General features: G+C 40.4%; 1 protein-coding gene across 3 annotated transcripts in view; it reads right to left on the bottom strand.

The window, feature by feature from the left end:
• SFMBT1 (Scm like with four mbt domains 1) overlaps window positions 1–19,439 on the bottom strand; it is an 83,954-nt gene that overhangs the window by 10,813 nt on the left and 53,702 nt on the right. For all 3 annotated transcript variants that reach the window (XM_065687153.1, XM_065687152.1, XM_065687154.1), the window contains exons 3-14: window positions 18,639–18,733; window positions 13,578–13,818; window positions 13,060–13,148; window positions 11,930–12,176; window positions 11,190–11,287; window positions 10,029–10,130; window positions 8,629–8,779; window positions 6,716–6,798; window positions 4,622–4,748; window positions 3,810–3,923; window positions 2,538–2,580; window positions 1,235–1,299 (exon numbers count right to left, since the gene is read on the bottom strand). In XM_065687153.1, the coding sequence (XP_065543225.1) occupies window positions 1,235–1,299; window positions 2,538–2,580; window positions 3,810–3,923; window positions 4,622–4,748; window positions 6,716–6,798; window positions 8,629–8,779; window positions 10,029–10,130; window positions 11,190–11,287; window positions 11,930–12,176; window positions 13,060–13,148; window positions 13,578–13,818; window positions 18,639–18,733 (1,455 nt within the window). The remainder of the gene's footprint in view (window positions 1–1,234; window positions 1,300–2,537; window positions 2,581–3,809; window positions 3,924–4,621; window positions 4,749–6,715; window positions 6,799–8,628; window positions 8,780–10,028; window positions 10,131–11,189; window positions 11,288–11,929; window positions 12,177–13,059; window positions 13,149–13,577; window positions 13,819–18,638; window positions 18,734–19,439) is intronic.

Genomic DNA, 19,439 nt, shown 5'->3' with positions numbered 1-19,439 from the left:
AAGAAATAAATCTGGTAATTTATCAGAAAAGCCACAATTCTTCCTGGCTAGTCTGATGCTTCATGGTATTATACCAGTGGGAACAGGCAAGAAGATGACAATCCCAACTTTTTGGTGGCAGAAGCACTTCCTACATAGCAATTATGGACAAATTTTCCAGTCAAGTAATTATCTCTCCCCTAAATTTCTGCCCCCAGAGGACCCGGCAAGCTTGTTCCCCACTGTTAACCCTAAACTGCAATATCCCATTGCTTTGCATTTTTACACTCTTTTCCCTCAAGGAGCAAACAAGAGATGCAGCAACTGATGAAATGACCGTTGATGAAGTGACATCAAGTTGTCCGCACCTACTGAATGTTTCAACCCTGCTCAAAATTAAAATTAGGTATATTATGTATTGCAAGATACTCATGTATAAATACAAAACTGTTTTCCCCTAGCAGTGCTGTAGTTGTTCTTGATTGAACAACATTATCACATAAAGATCTTAAATTCAGTAGTTGATAACTGCAGATAAATAAATGAAGTCAAATTTACATTATGACTCTATCAGAAGCCAATTAAGATGCTAACCAAGCACGAATCATTTCTGTAAAGCTTACATTTGCTGCAGCTTCAGATGTGCATTTCACTGTACAGAAAATAGCAGAGGAGGTATTTTGCTGCCAGATAGATCTGTGTGACTGTTTCACCAGCAGATGTATTTATTCCTCATATTCATTCTTGCAACAGTTTAGAAAATTACTAGATTTCGCCATCTGGCACACAAAGCAGTTTACTGTTTGAATTGCTTTTGTTTATCACGATGATGAAGTTATCATAAAAAACACACAAACCTGCTTCCCAAAGCTAGACTCTAACAACTCAAGAGCACAGATGCAGCACGCCTGTTACACTTGTCCCAACATTATTAAACATAACAAGTGACAATAAGAAAATCACCTGCACAGGTCACAGTACACATTTGGCTCCACATATTCTTTGCTGCAAGGGGGGATGTTCTAGTGTAAAAAGCTAATTTCCAGGTTTAACACCCATATCAATTGCAGGACACCTGTAATTCTGGTTTTGTTTGTTTCATTCTTTTTTGAAGTACAACAAATCATCAAGGGATAAAAATGTTCAAAACATTTCCTGCTCTCTCCTAACATAAGAGCGTTGAGCAGCTAAACAATGAGGCAGCTCAACTGTTCCAGGATTTTGTCTTTGTTAGCCTGCCCTCCCTGATCAATACCTGAATCAGAAGAGTTCATTTCCTGGTTCTTGAGTCCATCATGAACTGTCCTTGAAGACAAAATTCTGAAATGACAGAAGGGTTGGGCATGAGGACAGATGTGAGGAAAGGTGACCTATGGGGTTACTAACACACCCCATACCATTCTTTTTTTTTTCCCTCCAGGTCCAGCCTTATTAATCTGCTTTTCACACCTCGCCTGTTTCACAATAACAACATGTGAAGACCATCAAATTCAATTTGGAAAGAACTACTGTACTGCTACAACTAGCAGCAATCCTTCCTTGCTTGAAGTATATAGGCTTCAAGCTGATAAACAAACAACACAAAGCTACTGACAGCAGTTTATATTTTTTGCCTCCTTTTACCTTCATTTCCCATTTCCTGGCACAAGGCAGTGTACAGTCGTACCTTTTTACACAAAATACAACTGGAATGACTCAAGTACTTTGGTAAGGATCCCAATTACAAAATATGGAAGAACAGTCTGCTCAGTATTTTTAGAAGCAATGAAAACATTGGCAGGACTACTGACAGATCTGGTGTTTGTCAAGCTGTAAGAGTCAATAAAACCAACTGTCAGGCATTCTGAGCATTTCTGAGCAGCCTCACATGAAGGAGTTTCATATCCATGATGGAGTTCATAGACGAATCGTAGATCTTAGTAGAACTCTCATTTTTGGTTAGTCAGGGCCAAATTTAGTTTGGGAAGGAACTATTAGAAATTTATCTACTAAATCTACTCAGACTAAAGCCAAATCTGCTCAGCTTTGCAAAATCACAGCTGCATGTTAAGGCAGCCAAATTTCCTGTGTGTTTACATTACAGAAACTGTTATTTGAGAAAGGAATACAACTGAAAAGTAATCCAGTAATTTTCCCTATTTATCACTACTGAAAAAAAGGCTCAAGCACAAGCTTATGAACAGTCTTTAGGTCAGGCTAGTTTTTCTTAAATGCACTCCAACACTTACAGATAACACAATCTTTTAAAAATGAACAACCAACTTCAACCCCAGAACTTCAATGACTTGACCTATTCAATAATTCACCTGAGTTGCACAAGCATTGTTAAAAGACAAATTCCATCCTTTCTATTTCCTAATACAGCAGTGAGAGAGGTCTTTTTCAAAACGAACTACTAGCATTAAGACAAATGGATTGTGGAATCTCTTAACAGCACTTCTGTAAAGCAAAATCTCCCCTGGGATAACATGATTTCCCAATTAGAGAATGAAAAGAAAGAAAACCAAAATACTAAACCAAACTGCAACAAAAGAGCAAAAAAACACCCCATTACTTACTGTTTCTCTGGTTGAACTACTGCTATTTTTTTCTGCTTGTTTACTGAAAGGAAGAAGAAGAAATAAACAGCAAAGTGTGAGAGGCAAACAAATGAAACATCTGGTACAGTATATATATATATATTTTCACGAAGTTATATGCACAAAAGAATCAGTTTTCAAAGTCACCACAATGTTAGATAGCTGACCCATCTGCACTGGAGGCCTGCTGGCCCATGTAATGGGAAGTAACCCACCAGGGTTACTTTAACTTTCAGTAAAAATTCATTAAGCCAGGCATGCATACCCCCAGTCTTCTAGGGAATCTTACCTATTGTGCATCTTTCTTTGTATCACAGCTCCTAAACTACTGGTAATACCGGCCAAAAAGGAATGATGTGCTTTCCTTTTCAGCACTTTTGAGTACTGAAACTTAACCAAAGGTTAGGTTCCTAGGCCTAACTTGCCACTTTACTGGCATAACTCCAACACTGCTTAACTTCAAAATGGAATGAAATTTGATGGTTAAAAACATCTACCACTTAAGCCAATTGCTATGGAGGAAAACAGTGTTGTAACTAAGAAAGTCAACTGAATGATGGGTCCACTTGCTAACTCTGGCTTTCACAAGCAGGTAATAACGTCAAGGAAGGTAATGCAACATGTGCCTCTTCACCAATTTCAGGCTTTGGCCCTACAAACTTCAGCCCTTTTTTTAATCATCTTTTCTCTAATTAGGTTCCCACCGCTTCCTCCTCTGTCCTTGGCAGTGCAGCCATATCCCAGATTACTCTCTCTTGCTTTGAGCTGCAGCAAATTACAGCCCATCCCAATCTTACAACTTCTGTATCTTACTTAGAAAACATTCAGGAAGCTCTTCAGTTTCTCCAGCTCCCATTAAACTTCAATAAACAGAGCTTCAATAACCAGTTAAGAAAAGACACCATCTTATGCTACTTACTAGTGTAGTTTAAAACAGGTAGAATTTATTATTCAACATTTTGTCATTAAGGGATCATTATCACCTGGCCCATTTAGAAACTATCCCCTTTATTTCTATTTCGTACAGTATGCAAGGGTCTCAAGCCAACACTGTCCGTTTTGGAGTTGTTGTATGGATTCCAACTTGACCTAACAGCCAGGCGAACAGTTGCACAAGGCACAGATTCTCTGTACATGGTGAATGTTTCCAAATCCAGCGATGCCAGCAATAACTCTCCAGTAGCCTGTTCTAGAAGATCTTGCCATCTTTATCGACCCAACTAACCACCACAAAGAGAACAGAACTGATACCTATTGCTTTGCGAGGAGGTCTGAGCTGATATCCATTCGTCTCACACCAACCCACTGGAAATATATTCATTGAATCCACACTCACTATACAGTCAGGGACGGGTTTCTTGGAGCCTGTTCAATTTAGAGAAGCAAAAATTGAAACAACTCATAAAAATAAAAACCCTAATTTGATTAACGCTTGCTATATATTTGCCAGTGAAGCCACTTTTGCTTATATTGTATTTGGAACACAATATTGATTATTTATTCATCCCCTTTTATTGACCAGATTCTTTCCTGACCTCATTTGCTTCCTCTTAAAGGCTGGAGATGGGAATTTGCCACCCACAGTTTAGCAGAGATGCACAGTGCAAAGTAAGTGTATGCTGATGTGCTTCCAATCAAGGAGCAGGATTATAAAGGAGAACAGCTGACACAGGCCTATTCTATCTTAATGAAGAACCTCTCCAAAAGTTTTCTTCCTAGGTCTGGTCAAAGCTTGCTAAGAAAGCAAGTCACTCATTCATAAAAACATTACAAGGCCCTTGCTCTCTAAAAGACACCGATCAGCCCTCTGCACAGTGCACAAGCCTAGCACTGACACACTGCAATGCACAAATGCCATTTTGCTTGGCTCAAACTGGCACTGCCATCCAGGACTAAGTGGGAAACAGACACTGTAAATGGATTTTTGCTGTGTTTTCACTGAGGAAACGGTGACCTGCTGCTTGTACTCTGCATGCAGTGAGTTTGCTCCACATGCTCCTTAGGTTTAATGATGGTACTACAGAAGAGTAAGTTCAAGTGCTACTCTCCCACATCAGGCTTACCCTCCAGCTGAAGCCAGAGGTAGGAATCTTTCAACTTGGTGACTGTAGCAATGCAAACTTCTTCAGGATCAATCGGGTTCACAGCCTCAAGCTTCATATTCTCTTTAAATCCATGGTCGGAAGTTAACTAGGAGAAAGACAGAACACTTCAGTAAAATACCATCCGTGTATCCAGTATATGATATGAACTGCCATGAACAGAAGCAACACATAAAAAGCTTCAGTGTCTGAGTAACACAGAAAGATACGCAGTCAGAGGAGATAATTATCACATTAAGTAAGATGCATTACATAAATAAAGATATAAGATGTATTACACAGATAAAGATATAAAATGTATTACAAACTATACAGAATTTAAGTTTAAAAAGGTTCTACAGACAGACCTAGAAAAAACCGTGTTTGTACTCAAAATTAAAGATGCTGAGACTCACTGAAAGGACTCAGTGTATTCTAAGCAACCAGGAATTCTCTGCTGCTTACTACCTAAGTGATAAGTCTGACAAATAGTCTGACCCAGATCTCTATTCTATTAGCTTTGAGATCCACTTTCCATATGCAAATAACATTCCTGTTCTGACATACAACAAAGGACTTTTTTTCTCCATTTTACTTTTTGGGGATAAGTAGGATTTTACTTTATTCACCAATTCAGTCCACATTTACACAAAAAATTTCTAAAATGTAAGAATGGATATTTATCCAGCTCTGAAGCTCCTGAATTAAAGGTAAGAAATAACAGCCAGACAGGACTTTTCCTCCCAGAGCCACTCTGCAGCATGATTAAAGGATCAATACATTATGAATTCTGGAACTAGCCTACAGGGAGCAACTTTTCTTAGAAAAGGGATAATGAATTCAGTGACTTGTTCTCAGATGTCAGTTATTAAACTGAACATAAAAAGTTGTGGATGGGGCTTTGGGTTTGGGGGTGGAGTCTGGGGCTTTAAAGACAGGACCAGGGCAACAAGAATTCACAGCCAGCCTCATCCTCTTCACAAACTGGTAATTATTCATTTTAATTTCTTTCCCTAAGCACCGCAACAGACAAGTATTGTAATTGGAATTGGAAGGCAGGTTTTAATAGCACCCTTTTCTGCTTGACAAGGTATTGTGCTTTGGGAGACAGCAATACTGCCACTGAACCAACAAAAGCCGAAAATCCACCAAGTACTTCAGGCACTGATTAACATAAGATTATTATTTGGTACTAATTTAAGATGACTTGGTATTGATTAATACAATGGAATTAATTTTTCAACCTGAAAGGAAGGAAGATTGAAAGAGCACATCAAGTAAATGAAAGCAAGGTCTATTAAAAGGCCCTGTTTCCACAATTACAGGACTGCCAAGGATTGATGCTGTTTTATAACTATTCCACAGACTCTTACGTATCTCAATTTCACAAACAATCATTTACTTTTGATCTACTTTATCACAGCTGAAGCATTTCATCCCCCACCTCCTCTTCTAGGAAACTGGCATGCACCTACTTCAGTTTGCATGTATTTGAACTCTCTTAACCCTTTCGTTTGCTCAGTTAGTACAGGTAAAATGTTAGAAGCTCCCAAAAGCATCCAGAGAAGGGCAACAAAGCCAGTGAAAGGGCTGGGAGGCACATCCTCTGTGGAGCAGCTGAAGGCTTTGGGTTTGTCTAGTTTGGAGAAAGGGAGGCAGCTCCCTAAGGAGGGGAAGTGGAGTGGAATCTCTTCTCCTTGGTATTCAGTGATAGGATGCACGGGAGTGGTTCAAAGCTGTGCCAAAGGAGGTTTAGACTGGGCATTAGGAAACATTTCTTTACTGAGAGTGTGGTCAAACACTGGAACAGGCTTCCCAGGAGAGGTGGTCAATGCCCCATCCCAGTCAGTGTTTAAGAGGCATTTGGACAATGCCCTTAACAACATGTTTTGACTTTCTGAATAGGTCAGGCAGCTGGACTAGATGATCATTGTAGGCACCTTCTAAATTAACTATTCTATTCTGGTCTACTTGGAAAGGCAATTTAAGCCAGAAACATGTAAAAGGTTCTTCTCCCAGGAATCCAGAGTGTCATTCACACAACAGAAGAAAGGTTTTTCTGCAAAAGAACTTTACCGAAGGGAAGCAGCTCTGGGGAGCGGCCTCAGCACCACACTGTTTGAGGTAGTCTGCCCAATCGAAGTCCTGCCCAGGATAACCTAGGTGAAGAAAAAGCGAAGGGGTTAGTTTAGCAGCATGAGACTCATTGCAAACTGACACAAAGTACAGGTCACTGAAATCTGTTTGGGTCACTCGACCTGGTGAGCTGACTAGGGCTTCACTGAGCCACCCGAGGTCAATCCCTCGTATTTGAGATATACTCTTCATTTTCATTGCAGAGGTGACTGGGGCACTGCCCCACCTTGACTCCAATTTTTGATTGAAATAATGTCTAACTAAAAGTGGCTTCACAGAGAGCAACCAGTGGTGTGAATAGAGTACATCTGCTAAGCAGACAAGGGTAGCAAGTGAAACAAGAGGAAGCGTTTACACTGTTTTCACAGGACACAGATGAAATTGAGGAAAAGTTTCTGCAAGATTCCTTCATTGATGGTGTGTCAGCTCTGAAACTTCTTATTTTTCTTAAAAAATAGAGCATTCAAAATGTGCACAGTACCAACATTCCACTCTCTCAAAAACATGTTAAATACTAAGCCATTAAAGGGAGCAGTCAGACGTCCTAAGAGGCTCATTAAGTTTCCTAACAGCTGTAAATCTGCATACAGGTTTGAAAGGAAGAGTCTGAACATGGAGTCCATCAGTATACAGAGCCTCTTTCCAAGAAAAAGATGAATTAAATTCTTCTTGGAGGAAATACTTCGCTTCCCTGTGAGCTAATAAAAAGCAAACAGCTGAACGGAACTGGGTGCAGAAGTGTGTTGCCATCAGAGTCTGAGGCTGGCAGTACATGAGCGAGGAGACAAGTGGAGCAGTTATTTCAGTAGAATTTGGAAGCAGTCCCCTACAAGGAATGCCCGGGACAAGGGTTTAAGAGATCAAACAAAATTTTAAACCTAGTCTGAGAATACAGTATTAATATGACGATATAAAACCATGAATTTCAACTACCCCTTAGAGAGGGGTTAATCACAGAAGGACCCATTTGTTTTTCTCAGTTCTATCAGTGCCAGTAGAGCTCTTGAGACCTCATACAACTCAGAATGCCCACCATTTCCAGGGGGACTATGAAACAAGAAGCTCAAAAATCTTTGTCAGCTCCAGTCACATGCCTAGAAAGTGAGATTTCATCTTTCACATACAAAATTCTAGGTAATGCTGAGTCAAGCAAAGCCACATCTTGTACCTCACCCAAGAAAAGGCAAGAGGCAAACATCCTACTATGGTCTTTGCTCCTCTGATGTCACGAGTGGCTAAACCAAAACATTCCGAATTCTGTGGTGGTAAGAGGACTGAGTCCCTGGTTTTACAATAGCATTGACATTTCCATTTTGAGAAAATGAATAAATATTTCAGTAGCTGAAGATCACTCCCCTATTCCCTTATGTCCTGAAGCAAGGTTTCAGCAATCTGCTACAGTGCCTGCTAGGTCCTTGGGGGAAAAAATCCCCAAACCTTAACTTCTAAGTGATAAGACACTCTAAAAATATTACAAAATGGTGGATAACAATGTTCCATTTTGGCCAAAAGCAAAAATCCAATGCAAAGACTATAGGCTTCTGGTATCACGTTAATTAATGCTGAAATTAACACTGCCCTCAGCCCTGGCACACGTGCTCAATTCAAGGTTCAAGTTCAGGTTTTTATGCACAACCAGCATTGCCAGCCCCTGCCATCTTCTCAAATACAGGCACGTAACCAGGAAGCTTCAGTTTCACTAACTGAAAGCTCTGGTTTCTCACGACTTGATCTTTCTTATTCTTTTGTGTTTCAATCTTTTGCAAATGCATTGTCCTAAACACATAGCTCTGGGGATTTGCAATCTGCTTCCTTCAAAGAGGAGGGAGCATGCCAAGCTTGCACAAACATACCTGGTGGTGGAATGAGATGCAAACCATTCTTCAGGCTCCACTGCACAGGGAAAATACCAGCACTGTTCACATGACAAATGTAAGACTGGCTGGTTGTGCGGTCTGGTCTCAAGTCATCAATTTCTATCATGAAGTATTTTTCATTGTATACCTGTAGTTAGCCAAAAGAGAATCAGGTGGTCTCATAAGTAGCAGCTTCTGATCAATGGCTCCCTCTCTCCCATTTTGATAACTTTGTTAAACAGCAACACTGAGTGATGGAAACCCTTTACCTTGAATAATGTGAGGGTTTATACAAAATAATTAAAACAGAATCTATGGGGACTCATAAACCAGCAAACACCTCTGCATTACCTTGAAACTTAACAAAAATGAACAGTAAGAGGTAATGTATTAGCACGTCAAAAATAAGGTGATTAAGTGCTATATGAAATTTTCTTATGAAAAAATGCAGTGAAATTAGAGTCTGTGGTCTTACTACCATTCTGTAATAACAAACAAAAACCTGCTTATTTCAACAAGGCTGAACTATGTCCCAGGACGGACTGTCACAAGTAAAAGCACCATGCTCCTGAAGTACCCAGGAGCAGGACAAGAAAATATCAAGACAGGTGAATGATCTTGCTCTTCTTGGAACTAGCTGTGCCTTTTAGTAATAAACAAGCATCTTATTGGAACAAATTCTATGTTAGAGTTTAAAAGACAGAGACCACAGAAATGCAAGGTATTACATTGAGAGCCTATCTGTCCTAAAGAAAAAGCAACAGTGCCTGGGAAATAAAGGATTTTAAAATATGTCCTGGTTTTACGTCGTACAGCAAGATTTTAGTTTACTGCATCAAAGCAGGACTCTTTAGAACCTTCCACCTGCTTACTCACACAAGAAGACAGATTGCTCAAAACCTGATTATGCTGGGGAGTTTTAATTTCAACTTTCAAACTCATGTGTGGGCCCTTGTTTGAAAATCAGGCCACCTACATGTCAGAACTTGCACATGGTAATGATATGTAATGATATGCAACGATAACTTTGGCAAAAACAAAACCCCAAAACCTATCTTCAACTGGATACTCAGATTATGAGAGAATATATTAGATTTTTAAAATCTGGTTTTGACAATTTAAGCCATTTGATCTTTTGAGATTGTATCCTTATGGAACTTTCCCCTCCATTCAAATCCAATGCCTTCACCATCAGCAGTTAAGATTCTTTTTCACAACAACCTGTCCCTTAAGTGAGACCTACAAAATACTGCATTTGAAAACTGGCTCAGGCCTTTAAGGTAATGAGAATTTCCTGAGCTTTTAAAACCAGAAAGGTTTGATTTGTGCTCCTCCAACTGCTAAATTCATCCGTTCAGAATTGAATCTCAGCAGGACAAATTAAAGAATCCTGGTACCTTGAGAACTGTAGCAGGAGAGATTACAAAGGGAGCCGTTGGATCCACAGCTTCCAACTTCATGCCTTCAGAGAAGGAATGCACTCCAATCACAGGTTTATCCTGAAAGATGACGTATCAGTGTGATTACCTGCCTTTCTCCATTAAAAAGGACATAGGTTTTGTAATTCAACTGAAGAGGGCAACTTGGGTTTTTACTAGTTCACGCTAAGAAATCAATGTCTCAGGGAATTAGCAACCTCTCTATAATGAAGAGGCCAACTACACCCCCTGAGACTAACAGAGTTCTATAAGTTTAAGGAAATTGAGTCCCCAAGATTTCCTCCTCTGCCCCTCTCCACACAGAAGCAAGATTCCACAATACAGGGTGGTCTGGTCAGTGATTTTTTTTCCATCCCTGACCTCTAGCACTCATCATGAGCTAAAGAAGGACTAGAAAAGTCTTCATTTTCAGCCTAACAAAACCCTGCAAAATAACTCCTGCTCCAGAATTACGCATATCCTGTTCATATATAGAGCAACACATTCAACCCAACACATTCAAGATCAAAAGCATCTCCTATTCTGCTTAGGGGTCCAAATGAAGCTGAAAAAAATTAAATAAGAACTTGAAGGACTAAATTTACATTCCCACTTCTCAAAACATTTCAGTACTTTTTTTTTTTATTTTTTATTTCAATCCATATATGTTTAAATTCAGACTCATTAGTAGCATTTGCTAACACTCAGGATATAACAGGACTTTTATACACCACATCTTTAAATGCTACACGTTAAACTTTTCAATGTACTCACACATTTAGAGAGACTGCAGTAACCCTGCCCTCCTCTAGGACACTAATTTGCAAGACCAGCTGGTGAACAACCAGAGATGCCATTACAAAGGATCAGACCCAGGGATTTTGCCCAGCCCACGACTAATGGTTCACATACTTGTGAAGGGTGCATTGTCCAACATAAGAATTGTGCAATAATTACATAATTATTATTATTCTTACTTTTTTAAGCTAGAGGAGAAAAAAACTTTAGAAAACCCCAAAGCCAACAAACCAAAACAGTGAAAAAATTCTGAGTAACAGGGACTGACTTCCCCAAATCATTTCTTTGACATACAGCATTCATAGCACCCACAACACGAAACTACATATACTGTACCTCTACCTTAAAGAGATCTGTAGGAACTGATGACTCCTCTTCCTCCTCTTTCACCTTCTTCAGGATCTCTTGCCAATCCGCTTCGCTCTTCAAGGACCTAATGGCTTGAGTAAAAACAAAGGAAAACAGCGAATGAAATCATCTTCCCTCTTTCCGTTCAAAACACATAGCAATAAAGCTAATGGTTTGATTTGTGTTCTTCCAACTGCCAAATTCATCTTTTCAGAATCTGTGCAAATACCTTCCTTCTTGAAAACTTAAGTGTTCTTTGACATTTGGATGTGTTACAAAAGGGACTGAAGTCAAGGAACACTGTATCACCCATACGCTGCCTGGTTTAGGTCTTCTGAGAAGAATGAGATCACATGAACACCGAGAAAAACTTCTGGAGAAACAGATGACCAGCAAACAAATCCCAGCTGGATAACGCTAGCTTGCTTTATGCTTCAACAAGCACAGAGTGCAAGAGATGTTCCCCAAGTCTGTCTCAGCTGCATAAGTTACATTTCTAGTATCTGTAGTTGCAGATCATGCACCACTCTGATACTAGAGGAACTACTTGGACCAGTGCCATCACGCACAAAGGATCCCTGCGAGTGTATCAAAGCTTTTACACAGACATAAAAACTAAACAACTCCAGTAGCTAACTAGCATTTTTAAAAAGACATTATTCACTTAAGTAGTGCTGTGGAATCAGTATTCTCAGCCTCCGATCACCATGTAAAAGATACATGTTTTGAAATACCTAAAGGTGGCTGCAGGCTATACCCATGTTGAGCTGCCCACCCCACTTGGTGAAGGAAAGGGTCCAAGTAGAACAGCCACTGGTCAAATTTGTCAGAATCCTCCAGCCCTTCGTATCGCAGTTTAAGTCTCCCACCAACATTTTCTACCACGTTGACTATCCAGGCTTCCAGGGAATCCCGGACATTTTGCAGTTCTAGTCGGGAGCCTGGTGCAATGAGATCCAATGGGTTTTTCCCTCTGTGAAGCTACAGAAAGAACACACATTATTCTGTACAACAGACCAAACTAAATCCCGTACTTCCACTTCTTTATACACATTCTTTCTGCATAAATAAATTATGAATACAGAAGAAATCCAGGTCCCTTATTAACACAAGACTACAGAAACAACAATATTTAGAGTCGCTGGTGCTTGCATCAGAGCTTCTGCACTACCTGTAGATACAGCCACACATTTCACTTAAGTCTTCCTCTTAATTTCCAGAAGCATTATTATTTATATATTCAAGGTTTGAAGGAAACATGAATAGTCTCTTTCTAAAACTGAGTCATCTGGCATACAAAGATGACTAGACAGAAAACATATAAAGATAAAATCAGTTGTAAAGAACACATGAAAGTTCTGTACTTTAAGGACACTGATATGAGGCGCAAATATTGTTTTAAATGCAGAGGAGGGGATAAAAAGTTAGTTCTTTACTAACAAATATGCATGATTAAAGTGAAACAAAAACCTGCCATTAGTTTAAAAAAAAGAGAAACTGAAAGGAAACAGCTGAGAACAGGGATAACATGAAAGCTGGACAAATAAAGGATTTTTTTCCTTAGAGCAGTATGAAGGAGGAACAGAATAGGAGGAGAACAGAAACCTAAGAGAGTTTGAAAAAGCTCCTTCTTTTGATAGGATTAATGTATAGCCCAAACCTGCAGTGACAGATATGCTTCCGGACAACACTATCAGAATTAAATACTATGAAGAGGAAACACTAGAGTGGAACTTTAAGGTCAGCAGCATACTACAATGCTCCCTAAACCTGGATTGAACTGACAATCTCAATAGGGGTTCCCTTAATTACAAAGGGGAAAAATCAAGACAAAACCAATGATGCAGCACATTGCAGCACTTACCCCCTCCAGCAGGTTAGCAGGAGCACTGCATGCTCCTTTCAGCACCCGCTGAAGGAATTCGTCTTGGTCAGGTATCTTATCCTTGATACCTAAGTGAAAAGTGAGGAAAAAAAGAGTGATTCCTCCTGCCACTTAAAGATTATTCACATAACAAGGCTTTACCACACTCTTGAACTGCATAATTCAAAAGAATCTGCAACATGCTCACCAGTAACACGTTAAAAGAAGAAACAAAACAACAACAAAATCTTCAAAGGAAATGACAAAGCAGTAGAATTTGGTGGGTGATGATTTAAGACAACCTCAAGCCTCTGTAAAAGTAAGTCCAGTTCTGAAATTAAGCCAACTCCTCTCGAGAAAGAGCAATACCCTAACATAAAGTCATGAGATTTCAGAACACCATGGCAGACAACCTCAACCTGTCATCAACAGTGATTATGAAGACTACCTGCCAGGCTCACAGAACACAAAAGGATGCTTTTGTGTGTACTCGCCACTTCTGCACACAGAGACAATACCTTCAGGGACTTTGAGAACCTTCTTGTTCTGCTCACACCAGCCAATGGGGTGTAAATCAGCTGTCATGATATCACACCAGAAGTCAGCCTTGCGGTCTTCCCCGTAACCATCATAGCGCAACAGGAGCAGCTGCCCACAGGTAGTAATGATAGTGGCTACCCAGTAAGTGTTTTGGTCAGACTTGACAGCAACTTCTAGCTTCATACCAGGGGCAAAACCATTCTGCAAACTTGTATCCACCTGAAGAAGAAGAACACGATCACATTTAAGCACTCCCAGAAAGTCTGCAGAACAACAGGAGAACAACTTGGATGTGTTTATTAGCAAAAAACCTCAAGCCAAATGCCATCCAGTCTCTTCAGAGAAACAACTTCATCACGTTATGGGACTCCCATTGAAATGCACACGGAATTATCATTAATGAGATCTCCTTTGCATTTCAGAGTATCTTTTCAACCTTCAATCAATACCTTGCAATTTATGTCCCTGCCCTGGACAATACCTCACCCACCACTGAAAGGCTCCTCAACTCACAGCTGGGCAAACCTAAAGGTCAAATTCAGCAGCACAACTTTTGACTTTTTGCGTTAAACTACATCTGTCACTTTGAACAATGAGCCTGTTTAAAGTACATTCATGAGCTTCAGATAATGGTATCACTGTCTTCTGCCATGTTCATTTAAGAAGCTACAAATATGCACAGATTACAGAATAAAGATATTTAATGGCTCTATCCAAGAACCTAAACGATTCTTTATGTAGCATTGTTACATTAATTGCATGGAACATGAACAGTATGTGTTCTTCAGTGAACTTCATGCTTTGACAACAATAAAGCACCAAGCACTCCATGTGCTCTGTGTGTATGTGCGTCTGTGTTATGTGCAGGTGAGGAATCTGACTGCGTAGTACGCAAGACTCTGAAATATGAACTTAAAAAGAGAAGGCAAAACATTAAGTTTCTCATATCCATAACTTCTCCTAGTTCAAGTACTCCTGAAAGCAGAAGGACCCTGTTCTGCTCTCACCATAGTATATTTCTTATCTATGCTTAATTCTATGGCCTCAGTCTTAATTAAAAATCTAAGGTGTCAATCCCCTGTTCTCAGCTGAATGTAACTGATGTTTTCTTTCTTAAGTGGTCCCAAGTTAAATTTCCTCTTTGAATCAACTCCAAGTCTTTCAGTACCATGCAGATGCAGGAGATATTTTCTGGGTTATTTATTACCAGTTCTGCACTGACAGTTCAGTAACTGCCATAGCTATTATAGTCTCATCAGCCAGCACATACTGGTTTGCTAAAAATAAAACTAGAACCACATCAGAAAGAAAAGCATATGCATCTGTTAACTGTTCACATCCTTTAGGGTAACACTCTTCACTTCGTAAAACCCCTTCTTAAAAACAAAATCAGAGGATCCAGTACCTGCAGGTGTTTTGAAGTGGTATTACAGAGATCATCTCTTCAAAAAGATAAATTGTCTTGCTGAAGAGATATTCCTAAAGACTTCTGATTCCTGAGAGAAAAGCCATGAGCTTGGCACAAAGTCTGTGGAACTGGGCAATCTGTGCAGCTCTATACCTGAACTTTCAGCACAGCCTCCTGACTGAGAGAGCTGCATTCAGCCAAATCAACAGCCACAAATAGAGCTTTCCCTGAAGTCAGGTGCATTTTCCTAACGCTGTCATTTATGTTCCTCGGTGGATAAAGCAGAGACCAAGAAGTTAGCACCCTCTTCTGGCAGCTGGGCAAGATGACACCACTGTGCGGTTTAAAGCACAAAACCTTGTTTCTTGAGGCTGGCTCAGGGAGCAGACTGGCTAGCAGGGGATGCTGAGTATTTTCTTCGGAGCAGTGGGTCAGAGAGCAGCAGGTTCCTGCTGCACACAAGGCAAACTGAGATGGAGCAGTCAGGGACCACGCTATCCAGGCAGCTCCAAGCCCAGCACCTTCTTCCCATCGAGTAAGATCCCCCCACTGATCACATACAGGTCAGATCTGGCATCTGACCCAGCTCAGGAGGAGAGAATGAGAAAGAACGGGCAAGAAGTATTAAGAGCATGTAAGTCACAGCAAATGTGTGTTCAGATGTTGTTGAACACTAACTTACTTTTAGTATATGTTTACACACATATATAAGCAGCAGAAAGGAACTGAAAAAGAGCATTCATCAGTTCTAGTGTATTCAGACTTGGGGGAGGGGATGACAATGCTGGCTCCAGCACAGCCCCAGGTTTTTTGGTAAGCTCTCTTTCCTGCTCAGCTGTAAGCAAACCACTCATTCTGATCTAAACGTGGTTTAATTTTTAAAATGCAAACAAACTGAACACTAGGACATGCTTAATTTGAGGAAGGAGCTTACATTTTTCAATGCCTCTTGCTTACACTAAGCGCAAAACTGTCAGAATGAATATAAGCATACAAATATGAAAAAGTCCTCTCCCCCATCAGCAAGTCTGGTTCTTTGCTAACAAAGGCTGTGTAATCACAGATTGCATTTTTTTTAACCTGATTCTGTACTCTCCTACAGTATGGCTCAGTTATTTCTTACCCACCACTCCTAAGGGGAGGCTGGTCACAGCCGCACTACTCCAGTATTAAGAAACTCAAACAAAAGCCTTAAGCTTCTGTCTAAAATTTATTTACACATGTTCATTTATTCTTGTGCCAATACTATTCTCCAGTTTCGTTTTTACACTCTTTTTCTGAGAGTACAAAAGTAGCTCCCTCATAGCTCTTCTGATGGTAGCCAGCACAACACCAGTTCCAGCTGGAGGGACCAGAAGTCACCAGCACCATCAGTCTGTATGCTCTCTACTGAAAATCCCTCACCTGGTGTCTCCTGGAACCACACATTTTTTTAGGGCTTTGTCACATAGTCAGACTGTCACTATCCACTGGGAGGCAGTGAGGTTTCTCCTTCTCTACCTTTTCCAGCCCATTACCTTGTAACAGACAGCAGAAATACTGAGCATGAGAACTTGCACTGCTGCATTTCTATTAACAGCAAGATCCAGGTGATGTGAGGCTGCTCTAAAAATGCTCCTCTCTCTGCTTGTCAATTCAGTGTCAGCATTAACTTTCCAAAATTTTATGCCAAGCTCATTACAAAGGACATGAAAATTGGCTTCCAGACAAATTCTAAGTGAAATCTGCTAGCAAATGCCTGACTATTCTCCTTCTGAACATGCAGGCATCCATCTTTCCGCTCATCCCTGAAGCCCTGTGTGGTGTTCCTGGCACCTGGAGTGCCTAGGCCAGCTCCCCATGGCCAGCCAAGCTCCCGAAAGTACAGTTCCCCCAGCACACTGTTCACGAGAGGCCATCCAACACACCACTAAAGGACCAGGCAACACGGGTAGGCTTTGCCCACACCCACTCACGGAAGCCTTTTCCACAACGCTGTTACTTGCACCAGCACAACTGCACTGTGCTCTGCATATGTGGGGAATAACCACATAAAAAAATACGGATTTTTTTTAAACTAACTGTATTTTTACTGACCATGGCCACTGCAACCAGACCTCTTGTCTGACACAGTTGAGTTGGCAAAGAATGCAGTCCAGAGGTGACAAAATTCAAGTGTGTCTCCTGCTGATTAGCAACATACAGCTGCAATGTTAATTCAGTTGGCCAACACTGTAAAGCTGGCATTACAATTTGCTTGTATAATGTCTGAGCTATGCTATTTTCTTTAACAGACATCAAGTAAGGTAAACCACAGCAGAAGAACAGATAGGCTACTACCTGCACTACTGCAAAATGCCATTGTTCTGATTCCGTACTGCTTCCTCCATGTGGGCTGCATGGACACAACCACTCCAAGTAAGCTTGCTCTTGCTGGAGACTTAGTACACTAAGGAAAAGCAAAGCTAGAATAGGTCTCTCCCCTTCAGAAATGAGATACCTCAACATTTGTTTTGAAGAAAAAGTTTACAATTACATCCTGGTGTATGGAAGAGCCTCTGCAAAGCTACATTTACTGTGCAACTTCACTAGTAACACAACTGCCATATTTTGACAGATTTTGTAAAGTGTTGCACTTCTGCAGCCTGCCTTTGGACTCAAGATGCTTCATGATCCTCCATGAACAGACCTCAGGTATTTTTCCTGCTGATTTAAGTCTCCTGTACAGTAAGTGGTGACAACGGACCCAAAACCCTGGAGTGCTTTTCAAGCAATGGGCGACGCACCAGTCACTACCTTCACTGCCATGGCAAAAAACCCACAGCCAGTTGAAAGACTATTAAACAATAACCAGGACATTTCACCTTCAGTACCTTCCTGTATAGAATCCTGTATAGAATCACAGAATAGTTAGGGTTGGAAAGGACCTCAAGATCATCTAGTTCCAATACAGGCTGGCAGTCTGAAAGGTGTTTCAGTTGTTGGAAGAGATCCAAGAGGTTTGGAAAGCAGCTCTATACAGTTCACCTTCACTGATGACCCAGTACAAGAAGGCAGACTTCACACTCTGATCTCACCCCATGGGACAGTGCACTCTAGGATTTTACTAACAAACATCTGATTAAAGATATCCAAGGGTAAAGACAAGGGCTGATCATGAATTCATCCTATCCATTAAGCCTGTGATTGACAATTATCCTAATCAGCTTTCCAACTACTACAGTCAAGTGTTTGGCAGATCTATTATTTTCTCCTTGGCCTCCTTTGAGAGCCACCACTAAAACCTTCTTTGAGAGCACATGCGAATTCTGCTGTTCAAGAACTATGCCACCAGCTTTCTAAAGCTAGCTCCTCCACAGCAGTTGTCCAGCAGCAATCACCAAAAGAAGAAAGAGACTGGCCAGTTTATGCCTCATGACAAAAAACAAGCTTATCTTCTGGCGCAGAAAAGACTAGGAGCCCCTTAACTTTCACCACTTGGATGGGATTACCCCGTGCTACATACAGAGAAAAAAAACGAGAAACAATAATAAAAAGGTGAAATTCCTCATTTCTTTTTATTCTATGGAATGCATTCAAAGAAACCCTAAACGTTCAGTGTATCAAAAAAACCCAACACAAGAGATGGTAAGTAAACAAACACTCTACTTACATGTTTAAAAGATCCATGGGGGGCTGCAATTGCTCCTGTGTCTTCTAGATATTCATCCCAACTGAATTCCATTTCTTCCACACTGGAACCAGCATCTGGAAGAGAAGCCACACCCCTCCTTATTTAGCAACCTGCTGGCTTAAATTTTAGGCTACTAAGAACTACCGCAAAATCTCCTTCAATTCCAAATGACTGAGCACACAAGTGTGCAGTGAACTTCAGTTACACATTTCAACACACAGACAACTCTTTAGCCTTTCTTTGCATGCAAAGGGCACTTTCAGTTGGACCTGATATGAAAAATAGCGAGTGCCTGAGGAGTTTTGGCTAAGCACAGATCACTTTAAATTTGTGAGAAGAGAACACAGACAGCAGAACTCTGTGTATGAACAAATACAAGAAACTCAAAACTCTGGGGCACACTGGACTGTATTAAATTAGGAACCATCCAGGAAACAGCAATATCAGTAATAAGACGACTGAAAAGAAAGATTAAAAAAAATATTGATATATGACTCTTCTTTTTTAAGTCAGACAGTATTTATTTAGATGTTATAAAACACCAAAAACATCGAGAATGATTCAGGATAGTTCTAAAGAAAACAGCTCAAGACACAACTGAAACCAAGAACACTTAACTCACAAGGTGTAACAGATTCTTTAGACCAAGGAAAACCTCATTTCTGGATGCATTTAAAGCAAAAATGTGCTAAAACCACTCAAGCCACAGTTCAAACCTCACTCAGGCTGTTAGGGAAGCAAGAAGCTGTAGTGAGCCGCACTACAAATTACTCACTTTTC

The sequence above is a fragment of the Lathamus discolor genome, chromosome 7 (assembly GCF_037157495.1).
Source record: "Lathamus discolor isolate bLatDis1 chromosome 7, bLatDis1.hap1, whole genome shotgun sequence".
NCBI classification, from domain to species: domain Eukaryota; kingdom Metazoa; phylum Chordata; class Aves; order Psittaciformes; family Psittacidae; genus Lathamus; species Lathamus discolor.
The sequence above is the reverse complement of the archived record's forward strand: the minus strand, read 5'-3'. Positions and strand labels throughout refer to the sequence as shown.